Genomic DNA, 16,309 nt, shown 5'->3' with positions numbered 1-16,309 from the left:
GAACAGTTCAAAGGTATAGCCAGATATAGTCACTCTGATTAACTCTGAATTTAAACACACTGCTGTTGTTTGTTCCCAGATTACAGTCGCATCCAGTCAGAGTTCACTCTGTGTAAACCTCCATCATCTGCTCAGGACATCCACCAGCTGTACGGCCTGCTGAGGAACGCCTTCACTCTGATGGCCATGCTGGATTACCCCTACAGCACTCACTTCATGGGCAACATGCCCGCCAACCCTGTCAAGGTACACACAGTGATTAAACCACAAACCAGTAGTCTGCAGTGCTGTGCATGAGGGAGTGACATCACATATACTGAAGGTATTCTGACAACAGAACAGAAAGTTCTCATTCAGCCGTCCCAAGGCGAACAACAATATGCAAACAACACCAACAGATTACAGCAACTGTGGAACCATAGCTGTTCCCCTCAGGAACAGCTGCACAGCTGCAGTGACATCACTTAAAACACAAGATAATATTAGAGACAAGACACTAGAGACTCACACAAAAAGGAAAGAGGAGAGAAATGTGAGAAAAACTAACTATACATATATACACTCACCGGCCACTTTATTAGGTTCACCTGTTTAACTTCTCGTTAACGCAAATATCTAACAGGCCAATCACATGGCAGCAACTCAATGCATTTAGGCATGTAGACATGGTTAAGACGATCTGCTCAAGTTTAAACTGAGCATCAGAATGGGGAAGAAAGGTGATTTAAGTGACTTTGAAAGTGGCATGGTTGTTGGTGTCAGACGGGCTGGTCTGAGTATTTCAGAAACTGCTGATCTACTGGGATTTTCAGGCACGACCATCTCTACGGTTTACAGAGAATGCTCCAAAAAAGAAAATATCCAGTGAGCGGCAGTTCTCTGGGCCAAAATGGCTTGTTAATGACAGGTGTCAGAGGAGAATGACCAGACTAGTTCCAGCTGATAGAAAGGCAGCAGTAACTCAAATAACCACTGGTTACAACCGAGGTATGCAGAAGAGCATCTCTGAACGCACAACATGTCAAACCTTGAAGCAGCAGAAGACCACACCGGGTGCCACACCTGTCAGCTAAAATAGGAAACTGTGGCTACAATTCACACTGGCTCACTAAATAGAAGATTTGGAAAAACATTGTCTGGTCTGATGAGTCTCAATTTCTGCTACAACATTCGGATGGTAGTATCAACGGTTCAGGCTGGTGGTGGTGGTGTAATGGTGTTGGGGATATTGTGTTGGCACGGTTTAGGCCCCTTAGTGCCAATTGAGCATCGTTTTAATGCCACAGGCTTCCTGAGTATTGTTGCTGACAATGTCCATCCCTTTATGACCACAGTGTACCGATCTTCTGCTACTTCCAGCAGGATAACGCGCCACGTCACAAAGCTCAAATCATCCCAAACTGGTTTCTTGAACATGCCAATGAGTTCACTGAACTCAAATGGCCTCCACAGTCATCACATCTTAATCCAACAGATCACCTTTGGGATGTGGTGGAACGGGAGATTTGCATCATGAATGTGCAGCCGACAAATTTGCAGCAACATGACGCTATCATGTCAATATGGACCAAAACCTCTGAGGAATGTTTCCAGCACCTTGAATCTATGCCACGAAGAATTAAGGCAGTTCTGAAGGTAAAAGGGGTCCAACCCAGTACTAGCAAGGTGTGCTTAATATAGTGGCTGCTGAATGTACATGTCAATAATATTATTAATAATGCCAATATTCCTAACCTCAATTCATAGTTTGAATGGGGAATTGTTTCTTCTCTTGAAATGATAAGGTCTAATTGAGTTCCCCTTAGAAATTGATGAAGTGATAGCACCCAAATTTAAATGTCTTAAGACGTTAAAATGTGACGTGTTAACGCAGACGTCAAAATTAACGTTTTGTAGGACCACTGCAGACAAGGCTGCAATACAGGCAATAAGTCACCATCGAGATGCTCACCATGCAGCTCCATCCTGCAAACTGACCTTTGATCAGCAGCCTTAGTGTCAAATTTATGAGCTCTACTCACAGCCTGGCATGAAAACACCACAGCAAGTATCCAACATGTAATACAGCTTTATCCAGCCAACACTAACTAATCAACAGAGGGCTAGCTTACAGGGTTGTTGGGAGAGGACAAATAGTCATCTAGAAAAACCACAACAACTCATCATAGGTCTACACAGGGTGAATGAATGATGACACCTGATCACACAATCACTTACAGAATTCATCATTCATCATCAATGACAGCGGCCACATTATCACACACACAGATCACAGCTGGGCATTATCAACAGATGAGAGGAAATGGTTACACTGCTGTAGATTTAAATCCCTGATCCCGCTCCATAAACAGAAACCTGTACTCACACATTAAAAGTTCATCCGCCGGGCCTTTGCTCAGCAGAGTCATTAAGAACACTGCTCAAGTCCTATTTCCTGTCTCTGCTGTTCTCTAATGATAGTATAGCCAATCAAGCTAACGTTAGCCTCTGGCTGCTTGTCAACGTACTAACATTCCATAAACTTGAAATGTGGTGAGTAAAAACGTATCTAATATTGTCAGTTTAGCAGTGAACTCCTCCTGTTCTCTTCTATCCTTCCTCTCCTGAGCGCCGCTCCTTTGTTTGGACCTATAAACATTATGATGCAAACTGAATCATCCATTTCCTGAAGAACATCTGCGGCTGAGCACATTGGTCAGATTAGGATTTCCCAGCAGGCCTTACTTCATAACTTTTGAGAAAAAAGTTACCAACAAGTGGTATATACATATTTACCACTTGTGGGTAGAAATGTGAATATATTTATATAAATTAAATAAATATGTATCTATTTCTAATAAAATATCCAGCCCTGGAACATCTCAATTAAAGCAATAAAATATAAAAGGCTTAAAGCGAATGATGGCTTCTAAAGAGCCACTTAGCAAGGCAGCATAGCTAGGCTGAGGTTGAAAAATCTTTTTTCTCAGGAAGGTTCAAACTGAGTGAAATGAGCTGAAGTCTCTGAGCAGCAGCCATGATCAGAGCTGCTCCACTTCTCTACATGATAAGGAAAGGAGCTTCAGTGCTTCCTATCTTATCCCCTTCAGCATAGGAAACACTGGACCTTCCTTTAGGAAAGGAAAGGAGAAATGCCATCCCACAATTCCTTGCTGTAGCAACATTTTAAATGACGAAACAAATGTAGAAAATGTAGAATGTAAATGTAGAAATATCAGAGCAGCTGTTTTATGTTTGTGACACAATCTTTGTCCGATCGACTGAAGATTGACTATAGGTTTCTTCTTCATTATGAAAAACTAGCAGATCATCTTTATCGTCTTCATAACAATCCCAATGCTGTTTGAAAACCCCCGCTCACTGCACGAAAAAAATCATTTTCTCTACTTAACACACTATAAAAAAGTCAAAATTAATAAAATATAAATAAAATCTACTTATGTCTGAATATAATTAATTCTAGTCTTACTGAGCTGCTTGTTTTTATTGAATTATTAATTTAATGGCTCAACTCTTTCTACTTGTTTATATCTTTTCTGTTTTAGGTTTGTTTTAAAGAAAGGAGTAGGCAGACTATATGCCGTCCTTCTGTTATAAATAAAGATTCTTTTCCTGAGTCCTTATGAACTCTCCTTCACACCGTTCCATGACTTCAGGACATTTTCCATCGAGGTCGAGGAGAAGAGGTTAGAGAGGAGATTATTTAGACTTTTTGACCACAGCCCTATTCTCTACTTGGCAATCTTTAAGTCTCAGCAGAAATTGAGAGAAGAAGTTGAGAAGTGGATCATGGTGATATTGTCGTTGAATCCTCATAACAATGCTGAAGAAGAGTAAATGTAATTATGGAGTTTGGCTTTGTTGAAGAGTCAATAATGGCTCAATTATCGTTTGTTTTCACAGCTGCAGTAACACAATTGGTGTAATTGTCAAGAGTTGCTACAGCTGCTCCCTACATTCATTTAAAATGGTTAGGTCCACCCTCGCTAATTAGCAGTGACGTCCAAACGGAGCTAACCCATAAGTCCCTGTGATCCATGAGTGACTTTCATTCCTGAGTTTATTGAGGTGCTGCTTTTAAAATGCTACTAAACTGACTCTCACAGCAGCTGGCTGAACAATGAAAGTAAAATAACAAACTAGACAATGCAAAATAAAAGGGTCATTATTATTCAAACAACTCGCTTATGATTATTCACATGAACCAAAACACACTTAACAGTAACAACCCCCTAACGCCCCTGATGCTGGTGACGTAACAATAAGCAATACCTGGGGGATGCTACAATAAGCGTCCTGTTGCTTTCTATTCACTGCACAGTGTTGGCACAATGTCATCCTGGGCGTCATTATTAGTCTTGTAGAGAGAGTTTTATGCTCAGGGCTGTCTTCATATTTTGGCTGCACGTTGCTGGACGCAGATATTTTTATTCCTGATTTAAACGTTTTGCCTGGGGGACAAAATAAGGCCCCTTCCACTTGCAGTGGCTCCAAGTGGACGTCCAATTCTCATGTACACTGTCCCTCGTCTATTTGAAGGACGAGATCAGCTAATGAAAGTCTTTTTGGAAGCAGAGCAGGTTTGAAAACAGAGAGGACCTTATCCTTGTGGTGAAACAGTATTCAGCTTGTGATGCCTTATAATGGCCACAGAGCTGTATCTCTTCTGAGAGCATATATACTTCAAGACTAAGAAATTACCCCAAGGATTCTGGAGCATTAAGGCAAGGACAAAAATTTATCATAACCATAATGTTTCCATTTACTCTACAGAGAAAAAAGAGAAATAAAAGATGCATAAACTAGAATCACCTCCTGGTGGTTGTCTGCCTCCTCCACTCAGACTAGTTTCAGGTTGCATCCTGTTTATCCAGAGTCATAGAAAATATTTGTATGAAATTTTGGCATAATTGCTGTGTGAAGTCGAGTATGGCTAAAAAATGTTTTCTGAGGTTACCAAGCCCTCGAACTTTGACCTTTGAACCCCAAAATCTAATCAGTTCATCCTTGAGTCCAAATGAACGTTAAATGAACGCCAAATTTGAAGAAGTTGTTGAGTTACTGAGATATCGTGTCCATGAGAAAGGGACGGATGGACAACCTGAAAACAATATTCCTCCAGCTCTGAATAAAAATACAGATTATAAAACATATGATATCTAATTAAAGTGCAAGATGAAATGATTAAAAGAAGGTTTAAATAAGGCAGATTGGGCAGATTTGATCTCCACTGGGAGCTGGTTCCAGCAGGGGGCAACATAATGGCTGAAAGACATTTCACTCTGTTTGTCGTCCAAGTGCCTGATGCTGGCCTTGAATTAGTCACATAATACCATTTGGGAAGACTCTCCAGGTCCTGAGTGCGTACTTTGAGATATGATGATGTCAATGTGTGACTCTGGAGTGTTGTAGGGATTCCACTGAGGGGTTCACCTGCTCTGGGAGGAGCTTATCTGAATCTATGTGTGACATAATAATGAGGATGAATAGGATCTAGGAATAAGACATGTGGTTTGCCAAGGTATTTCAACATGTGAAAGAGTGTGTTGGTGTAGTTATGTTTACTACTACCATGTTTTCTGTGCTTCAGTAGAAGAGCCGACCAGCTTCTATTTCTCATTTTTTCACCAATGATGCCAAAGACATTTATCAACTCTTGTCGATAAATTCACAGAATATCTCTTGGCAATATTCTGTGAAACTACTAACAGCCTCACTTACTGATAGATCTCTGTGACCTGCCACAATACAAAAAAAATGTCAGTCAGATAGGGATCTGTTTTGGATCACTCGTAGCAACGCTTCCAACCAGTAGCCTAACATTAAATGGGATTTGCCCCGGTGCAAATATTTATCTTGTGCCCCTAATTGAACACAGTCTCACAACAACCCATTGAAGTTTATGGTCTCATCACTTATTTGAGTTGTTCTCCTTGTTGTTGGAATGAAGTTGAACATCATGAATTTTCATGATTTATTTTGTCCTTCTCATCTAGTCAGCGCCTGGACATGGAAAGATTACCCACTGCACTGTTACCAAGGCTGGCTACCGCAGTGAAGTTAGTTTAAGGTTGATCATTTGACCTCTAGATCCAGCGGCGTCTTCTTCCTCAGTTTCACCCAGTGTTGGCAGCAAGAGGAATTCTCAGCCCAGCTCCGAGCCCTTGCTCTGGAACATTACAGGTGCACAGCTGTTGCTGCCCAATATCCAACCTAAAACCAACTTCACTGTGGTGGGCAGGCTGGCTAACTAACCATGAATAAAGTTGACCTTTAAAAACAATGAAATACATGTTTTACAAAAAGTGGGCGACGTACAGTCTTATGGTTCAGTGCAGTGTCGTTGTTTTGGGCCAGTCCACCGCAAACTTATCTGGTTATGATGTGAATAGTTATCACTCTTTTATTACAATAAGTTATCACATAAATAAATAGTATATTGTTATAACGAGAGATTTTTCTTGTGGTAAGTTTTTTTGATATAAGTCTGTATGTCCTGATAACATATAAATATATATAAAATATATATATTTAAATATAATATATGAATATCTTTTTACATTAAAGACATCAACATACAACAATTAGCTTAGCTAGATAACAATAATAATAATGATAATAATAACTAGCTAAGTGAACAAATGGTAACGAATGGAACAAACTATGCTGAGAGTTCCCACTACTCTGGAGAGAAAGGATACGTGTTGGCCTGATTTTAAGAAAATATTTTTTCTGTTAATTAGGGGCTGGATGGATTATAAATAATACTAACAACTTCTCTAAAAATAAATAAATGTTCTTTTCTCATTTCAAGGAAAATAAGGGTTGTAATAATAACATAACAGAGAGCTTTTGAAAACTGTGAAAAATAAAATCATACCAGTCTCAACCATTTTCGTAATAAATAATCTCAACACATCTTAACAACAGCTTTAACATGTCCTGTTCTCTTTCTCTCCCTCAAGAATCACAGATGTCACAACTCGACTCAACCACTTACTTACTCTTCATGCTAATGTCTGGCTGCACTGTGCAAAACAAGAGCCAGTGCTGTTGTTTTATATATTTCAAAATGATAATGGTCTTTAGTGGTTTTTAGTAAAATAACATAACATTTTCTTGGGGGACCGCCCCCAAAACCAAAGCAGACACTGTGCTGTTTTTGATGCAAACTGCATCAATTCCATTCAAAGGCTTAAGATAAGGGTGTTTTATTTCTTCACTACAAACAGCAGCAGTAGGAACAGGTTACTCACTGGCCACCAAACAGCTGCATGCCCAGCAGAGCGAAGACCACGATGAAGAGGAAGAGCAGGAATAAGAGACTGATGATGGACTTCATGGAGTTGAGGAGGGACACCACCAGGTTCCTCAGAGAGTTCCAGTACCTACACACACAGACAAACTGGATTATATCTGACACGACCAGTGTTCCCAGCACACAGACACACATTTTTGATGACTCACTTGGTGACTTTGAAGATCCTGAGCAATCTCAGAGCTCGCAAGACACTAATGCCAAATGAGGCCCCAGGTTTGATGGCAGCCCAGATCACCTCAAAAATACTTCCAATAATCACCTGTGAACACAGTTTGATCAATTATTTAACCACTATAAACACTGTCATTCTTTTAATTCTGGCAATAATCTGGAACATTACACAAATTATACTCCACATGCTCACACTCTGAAACACACTGTGCACTGACTGAACTCCCAGCTGAATGAGACTCACCCCAAAGTCAAAACAATTGAAGGAGGAGTGGAAGTAGTTCTGGGGTCCCAGGCCGTACATTTTCATGGACATCTCTGCCAGAAACAGGCCCAGGAATACAAACTCAGCCAGGTCTGTCCAGGGAGGAAGAAAACACACAGATCAATGACCCCGGTTAAAAAGGGGCCCTGCTGCTTTTTTCCACAATTCAATAGAGCTGAGCTGCTGCTGCCTGTTCAGCTGTGTCCACAGCAAACAAGACACAGAAAGAGTCTGTTGTCTCGGTAGATAATCGCCGCACTCTCCCATGTTGGAGTGTGTGAGACGTGTGTTTGCTCATGTTTTTTTTCTGCAGTTTCCCTGTTGGAGACTAAATCTAAGGCAACACAGTCATGTCTTTTTATTGAACAGATAGAGAACAAAAGGAAACAGGTGTCATACAATATCAGTAAACAAGCAAGGCTATGTTACGGTTATTTGAAGTGTCTTACAATGGGTAGAATTGAATAAAGTTGGTCTATATCCAACCTTTTATACAGGTGAATGGTTAAAGCTGATTGAAAGCTGAGGTTCCACCTTCATAGGGTCAAGGGAACTCAAAATGGCTACAAACTGTACTTACCATACCTTGTTATTAATGTGAATCCTGCTTTCTGATGGCACAGTCCTGTCTACGGATGTCCAAAAAGGCCATACTCGCAAATATTTTTTATCCCGTTATGTCAAGATAACAAAGCTCAATATCCCGAGATAACAAGATATTATCAGGAGAAAACGAATTTGACTGACCCTTGTACATTAAGTCGCAGTAACACTCCTCCTTAGCAACAATCCTTAGTAACTCGTTAGCTGACAAGGACTAATCTGAAAATGATCTTGTATGAAAAGACATAGTGTGTTTTCCGCCCTTGACTGAAATATTCTCTGATGCATCTTTAATGCGACATTTTCAACAATGTAATTATAATGAGAAAACAAGCTTTGTTATCTAGAGATAACAGGATAAAAAATATTTGTGGGTATGGCCTTTCTGGGCTTCTGTACCTGTCACATACTGGCATCTTGAAATGATTCTGTTGCAGTTACAGTTGGCAGTAATGCATTTTAATGCAGTGCTCCTAAGACAGTATTTGTATTTGTTTAAGCAACACTGAAACAAAACTATGTGACTTTTGTGTCCACTGTGGTCTCCAGTGATAATTTCAGGATAATATTAAATGCTAAAACAGTAGCACCAGCAGAGAGCAGTCAGCACACTGGCTCACTGTTGTCAGTCATAAATGTACAACAATCTTTAACATTATCCACCATAAGCTTCTGATACCAGTACAAGTAAAGCTCTAGTAGGTGAAACCACTGAGTGTTTTGAATTAAACAGTAGTAGGTTTTATTGATAATGAGTTCAACTTTTTTATTTATAAGAGGTAAATTGCCATTACTTAGCTTCATTTTGAATTCTCTATGTAGTAAAAACCAGGTCAGTGGTTAAATGTGTTATAAATCATCTAATACAATAATACTAATAAGGTTGCTCGTGCTCACATAGGGCATAGGTGAGCCACTCAGGCTGGTCATAGTGGACTATGGCTACACACAATGTGTTGAGGCCAACCAGACACAACACAGTCCAGTAGAAGCTCTGGGACTTGACCAGGCGACGGATGGTGAAGCGGATCCTCTTCTCTTTCCTCCTGAAGTAGGACGAGTTCTCGTTCTTGCTCTTCACGCTGGCCCGGGCAAACGGCGACCCTGGGGGTGCAGTTGGAACAAAACATACAAAATGGCAATAAAGTTACCGAGCCTAAGACTGAGGTGGTCTCACCAAATCAAGACTGGGTTGAGTGGAGTTGCTTTGGTTCTAACATCACGATAAGATTCAATTATCTGACTTCAGAGAAATGTAGTGAAGTCGGCACTCTCCAGTACAGGCCAGAATACATCTTATAAAGGTGAGTTCCACTACTGCCGTTCTAATGATGGGACAAATGAATAAATGAATGAATGAATGTGATATAATTAACTTATACATTCTCCATATTGTGACAAGCTTTAACTGTGATGTAACCACAGTGAAGCGCTGGAGTCTTCACGTCTTCTCTCCCTGCTCCCATTTAGCCTGTACTATATTAAACCTCCTGTAACTTAAATCAATCCCAAATGTCAAGTGGGACAGGACACAAGGAGGAAGGAGAAAAATGGTTCTATTAGAATTTCATTACTGGCACAGGAAGACGAGTGAGCTAATTATTTCCTCCTCTATTTTAATCCAGACATCTGAGTCTGACTGTAACACCTCAAGTCCCACTCTAACACATCTACGTTTTCACAGTAAAAACAAAAATTTTTTTTAATAGTCTTTTGTAAACAGTGTGTTTGTTAATAAGTAGTACCTTTTTAAAATTCTTTCTTTCTTTTTCTAATATTGTTTCTGCCTCTACCCATGATTTCCTTATCTGACAATATCTACAACTGTAATTAAGATGTTTATCTCAGTCTTGATCAGTGTGCTCGCGCAGTTGTCCTGTTGAGGTTCTGCAGAGGAAAATCCTCTTGAATTTGGCCCATTATATAGAACTATATCTCTGCCCACCCTGGCTGGGAAGGAATATGATTTTTTTTAGATTTTATTTGAAGAGAGAGAAACAGGAAAGGGCATGAGAGGACCATGACATGAAACAAAGGTCTGTGTCTGGGACTCAAACTGTGGACATTGTACACAAATCCAATGAAATTTAGATTTCTTTATTCATGAAGTGTTTTGTTACACTAAATGCATCTGCCATGGTGTAAATTTTACACCATGGCAGATGCTCTTTTATATGAGTATCTCATAACAAACTAGCTACCTCAGCGGTCAGTATTAAAGGTCGATACAGTATAAAGGTCTCTGTCCATGTGTTGTTTGATTATAAAGCAGGTCTAGGTTCTATATTAATACTGTGAAAGTATCAAAGCCTCAGTCCACAGAGAAATGCACACAGCCTGTATTGAGAAACTGAGCCTTAAAACCAGCTGGAACTTTGTGATGTCACAACAAAGCAGACACCAAGCCCCACCCACCTGGACCCACCACCCAACCTTGCAGGATTTGGTTTGTTTGAGTGTTTGCCTGATATCTGCTATATTTTTATTGGATCACTCAGAAAACAGTCAGCCAATCCGAATAGAGTCTCAGAGCCTCCTCTCTTCTGATTGGTTCACTGACCTGTTGTTTCTAGAGCTCCAGAGAGAAGCCGGAGAGAGGAGAAGTAAAAAAGTGTGAAATATGGCACCTTTAATGGATCTACATGTGAGCTATGGCAGCTGTTGAATTCTGAGATCAACCACAGGACCTCAAGTGGACTCTCATAAACAATGGTATTTTAGCCACAGTCACAGCCACATTATTATTTTAAAATTGATAAGGAATCAATATAATGATTTTAGGTTTGATGTTTGTTAATTATTGCAACATGAGTGATGTAAGAAGCATCATTTTGCACGAATTTGCTCATCATCATCATCATCATCATCAGCACCAGGACATTGAAAAGATTGTGGAGAAACTGAGTCTATTCTATTGTTAGACAACAGCAGCTGCCAGAAGCAGCTCAGGCTGAAATTAATTTCTCATAATTTTGTTTCAAATTTTAGAGAGAACATGAGATCTCTCAACCACAGAGAAGAATTTGGGGGATGAGATGAGGATGTCTCTCTCTCTGTTTCTATGTTTTTGTGTGTTTTTGAAGTCTGATCTTTGTCACCCTTTAGCTTGGAGACTTGGAATAATATGGCAAATATTGTGTGTCAGGTGTCATCCTCACCAACAGATGAGATGTCAGTGAAGTGGTCCTCGCCTTCCTCTGCGTTGATGAGGTCATTCTTACTTTTCTTTGTCCTTTTCAGCACTGCAAATACAATATAGAAAGAAATCAATCACACATGCCATAAAGAAGATAAACTGATTTAACTCTGATTCTTAAAGCTCTTAATAAAGTTCAGTAAGAAACATCCTTTCTCTCACAATTCCTCTTTGATTCTGCTCAAGGTGAAAATCTCTCTCCCACTCTGACCTGTAGATGGTTAATGGACTTCACTCATACAGCGCTTCGCTAGTCTTAGAGACCATTCAACATGAGCCACAATCACCCATTCACACACACATACATCACAGTCACTGATGAAACAGCCATAAGGGCAATTTGGGGTTTAGTATATTGCTCAAGGACACTTCAACACACAGCAGAATGTGTGAGTAAACACACATTGACACATACACCAACAGTGTTGGTGGAAATGTCCTAATAACTCAGGAGGCTGCCCAGATGGTGGTGAGTCTAACAGTATGGAACAAGCCAGTTGCATATATAATATAGTGTTACTGTTACTGTATATTTGACTATATATTGTTTGAAAAAATGAAAAATATTTCAAACTATCTGCTGTGTTGACCCTCGACTTTGGTGCATGCCAGCTTGTTACAAGCATACGTTCACCCACCTGTCACTCAAATCGTCTCACATAAAAAAAATCTTTGTTTACAAGATCATATTTTGCCTTTAAATGTTGGAAAAACATAAATTCCCCATTTTTTGAGATGTGTGTTTTTTGTTTTTTGTTTCTGTGCATATTGCCGTCATGCCTTTTTGTCCATTCTTTTAATATTGAGTCATACATCCCTGGCTTGAGTCACCTCAGTATAGGAACCTCCCTCTTTAGTTCGTATTTTTCTACAACATTTCATATTTCTAGTGTAAATGTTATTATTGGATCCATGGCATGTCTCATAACCCCTGCCAAGTATTAGTCCCTCAACAAAATTTGGGTCTGGTAACCCTGAATTTCCCTTTCCATTTCTTTCCATTGGGACTCGTAGTCCGGTCTGTTCTGTTTTTGTTGTATTCAAGTAGTATCCATAAGCTTCCAGTAGGTTCGGACTGGGAAACATATATCTGTTCATTCAAGAAAAATAATGACATTGTCCGCAAAAAGTCCAATAACATGTTCTTTTCCCCCAATATTAACACCTTGTAGGTCTTCATTCTGCCTTCTGGCTTGTGTTAGGGGCTCAGCATATGAAGCAGAGAGTAGGAGAAAGACAACAGCCCTGCCTTGAGCATCTCTCCAACTGGATCTTATTAGACAGGTTTCCATTTACCTTAATCCTGGCTGTGGGCTCATGATAAATAGTTTTAATACACCAAACTGCATTTTCACCAAAAACCTGATCTCTTTAATACTTCAGTTAAAAACACACTTTTTCTGTGTCCAAACTAACCAGAACCATACTTGTACCTTTTTTTTGAACGTTGTCTACAATATGGAGGGTTCTTCTGATACTGTCCTGTGTTTGACGCCCTCTAATAAATCCAGTTTGCTCTTCATCAATCAGGTCTGGTACGAAACTGTCAAATCTTTTGCAAATGATTCAGGTAAACAAATTGTAGTATACATTTAAAAGTGAAACTGGCCTAAAGTTTTTGGATTGTTCTTTATCTTTGCCTTCCTTAGGTAAGATGGTAATAATAGCTTCTTTCCATGATGGAGGAGCCCTGGCCTGTTTAAGGGTTCAGTTAAAACAGGACCAAAGCAAAGGTGTTAGCTCTTCTCAAGGACCTTGTACCATTCTGATGGAAACCCATTGCTACCAGGTGATTTAATGGCCTTTAGTCTCCTGATTGTTGATTCCAGTTCCTTTACTGTAATTTCTGCTGTAATGGTATCATTCTGTATCTCACCAAAAGATGACAGGTCAGGTGAGTTAAGAAAAGCCCTTTTTTCATTAGCTGGTGGTGGTTTGGAATAAAGTTTCTTATAGTACTCTTCAATTAATCTTTCTATTTCGTCTGGCTTATGTAATAATTGGTTGGTTTGAGGGTCTCTTATTTTATGGATTGTGTTAGGTGCCTGCTTTTTACACAGGCATCTGGTTGCTTTTGGACCCGATTCATAATAAGTTTGCTTCACAAATCTTGCCCTTTTTTCTATATCTGCCCTGAATATCTCATCAATCTCCCCCCTTGTCTCCCTAATTTGTTGTGGTACCAACTGATCCTGTGTTTTCTCTCCAGTTCTCTTACTCTTTCTACTAGAGCCCGACCGATTTATCAGTATTGGCCTATCACAGATATATCTATATCAGCGCATATATTCTCCGATATACTTTTATTAAGAAGCAATAATGCAGTGGAAATGCTCGGGTCAAGTCTAGTTATATAAGCAGCATTTTATGTATATTTGATCCTTTGTTTTCATTCAAGTTAAATATATATATATGCTGTATATATCGGCCGATATATTGATATCGAAATTTTTTTACTTCATAATATCGGTATCAGCATCGGCCCCAAAAATCCGATATTGGTCGAGCTCCGCTTTCTACTTTGTATTTGTATGTGACTAACCGTGTCTTTTTTTATGTTGTCAGGGCGATCAGCTTTCCTGCTTTCATAGCAGGATCCACATCTCCATTATCGTTCCCTTCTTTATATCTTTTTATGTCTTTCCTTATCTGTTTCACATTTGTTTTATTATTTAAATTACCCACATTAAGCCTCTATACTGTATTTATTTTTGTGCTATTCAGGTGTATTGTCAAGCTGATTGCCTTGTGATCTGATACATCTGCCACTCCGATTTTAAACTCTGTGGCCCTGTAACTTTCACCGGTGTTCATTAAAAAGTAGTCTATTCTGGAGTACACACAATGTGGTACTGAATAATGTGTGTAATCTCTTTCTAGAGAGTGAAGTTATCTGTAAACATCAATATGCCCTATTTTCTGCACCAATGTGTTAATACATTTAGTCAGATGCATCTTGTTTTTCTCAGGACTTGCTGTATCCAAATTATGGTTCATGACTACATTAAAATCCAATCAATATATATCAAAATACCTTCATTCTCTAAGGCAATAATGTCAAACAAAGTTTTAATTTGATCAGTGTCACAACATTGTTTTCCAGCTGTCCTTTCACTTATACATACCTCCAGTCTTTTCCCCAATTTCTTTATGGCGTTCAAATTGGACTACATTTGTAATAAGGATAGCTACCCTCCTCCTCTGGCTAGGTTTGTAAGAACTATAGAATGATTTCTAAAACCAAACCGTTTTAATTTCTCATGTTCTTGTTGAGGAAGCTGGGTTTCTTGTAGAAATAATACTTAAGCCTTTTGTTTTTTCAATTTAGCAACGACCTTTTAACTGGGTTATTCATTCTATTTACATTAAGTGACACAAATGTTATATTGTTATGTGGCATTTACATTACCCAGTCCAGCATTGCATTTATAAAACTCCAGACAACTTAAAATAGCACAGACCTGACCATCTGGACAACGTGTGCCAAATAAGGAAAATAAAAAAGAAACACTTGACTTCCAAGTTAGGCTGATTCTTCGCCACCCAGTCCCAGTTGGAAGGCAGAGGGGAAAGCCTCCTCCCAGAGGGCCCCTCACTAGAAGTGAAACAGGCCATTTCACACATCCTAGTAGTCCGACATCATGCCTTTAATTTGCAGTCCAATCGACGTCATCAGCATTGATCAGAGATGATTTAGCCCCATATACAGCATGTACACCAACGTCAAAAATAGTAAAAGAAAAAGGAAGAGAACTTCCAGGCAAGTTGGTCCATGACAAAGCAATAATTAGTTAGAGGGGTCCACTCAAACTCCTGTAAGGTGTAGTCTCATCGTTATTCCTCTCCCCTGCACACTGACATGTTGTAGCCTGAAGAAGTTCCTCCATCTCAGGATCCGGATCCTTTGTACTGCAGCCTGGTGTCTCCATGGGATAACCTCTCCTCTTCAGTTCCTGCACTGCGTCCTGTGCACTGCCATATGTGCGTGTTCCTGAGTCCCAGTGCATCTTGTCAAGCGGGTCTGGAAACGATTGCCTTTCTCCTTTAGGACCCTCTTTATTCCCGTATATGCCTTGCTTTTCTGGACAACCTGCATAGTCGTCATCGAACGCCAGGCGTCACCCTTCGACAATAGTTGGGTTTTGGTTTACGAGCCAGAACCCTGTGGCCGCGCTGGATCTGTAGATTGGTTTCTGGTTCAATTGTGAGTTCAGTCCTCAAAAGTTGCTCCACAAACTCAACCGTGGAGTTGCGTTCTTTCTCTCCGGGTACATGCAAATGTTATTTCGCCTAGACCGTCCTTCCAACTCACCTTCCAACTTTTTTCATCGACTTAATCAGAGCTTCTTTCATGGTCATGTCCCTCTTCAACAGGCTTCTGCTTCAGTCAGGCCGGTTTCGTGCCTGGATTCATGTCTAGTTAGCTTTTTTGTTAGTTTTTGGTAAATTTCCTGATTCAAGTCTCTGAGTTCGATTTTCATGTCTTCTTTGATTTCTTCTTTGAGTTTGTGTAAATCCACTCTATGTTTAACTAGGTAGAAGTGCATGAGGAGAAGTTGCGGAGAAGTGGTTAATAGGGCCGACACAAAGGTGACCAGGGGTAATTGGGGCTAAATGAGCTTGACAGGGGAAACTAAAGGGACAGACCTTTTCCACCACAGACATTTTGTCTTGTCTTCACTGCAGATAATGGAATTGTTGATACTTGTTGATATTGTTAACGTGGGGAAATCAAAGTTTGGGCGCTGACAGC

General features: G+C 39.8%; 1 protein-coding gene across 1 annotated transcript in view; it reads right to left on the bottom strand.

Annotated features, from left to right (window-relative positions):
• cacna1ba (calcium channel, voltage-dependent, N type, alpha 1B subunit, a) overlaps positions 1-9,483 on the bottom strand; it is a gene marked incomplete at its 5' end in the record, with an annotated part of 79,257 nt that extends 69,774 nt beyond the window's left edge. The window contains 4 exons of the mRNA XM_087171636.1: positions 7,257-7,388; positions 7,468-7,580; positions 7,737-7,849; positions 9,258-9,483. Coding sequence (XP_087027762.1) covers positions 7,257-7,388; positions 7,468-7,580; positions 7,737-7,849; positions 9,258-9,483 — 584 coding nt within the window. The remainder of the gene's footprint in view (positions 1-7,256; positions 7,389-7,467; positions 7,581-7,736; positions 7,850-9,257) is intronic.
• Positions 9,484-16,309: the final 6,826 nt, after the last annotated feature.

This window comes from Seriola lalandi, unplaced genomic scaffold (assembly GCF_002814215.2).
Source record: "Seriola lalandi dorsalis isolate HSWRI2012SDOR001 ecotype SW California unplaced genomic scaffold, Sedor1 jcf7180002054883, whole genome shotgun sequence".
NCBI lineage: Eukaryota > Metazoa > Chordata > Actinopteri > Carangiformes > Carangidae > Seriola > Seriola lalandi.
This window is presented reverse-complemented; position numbering and strand designations above follow the sequence as displayed.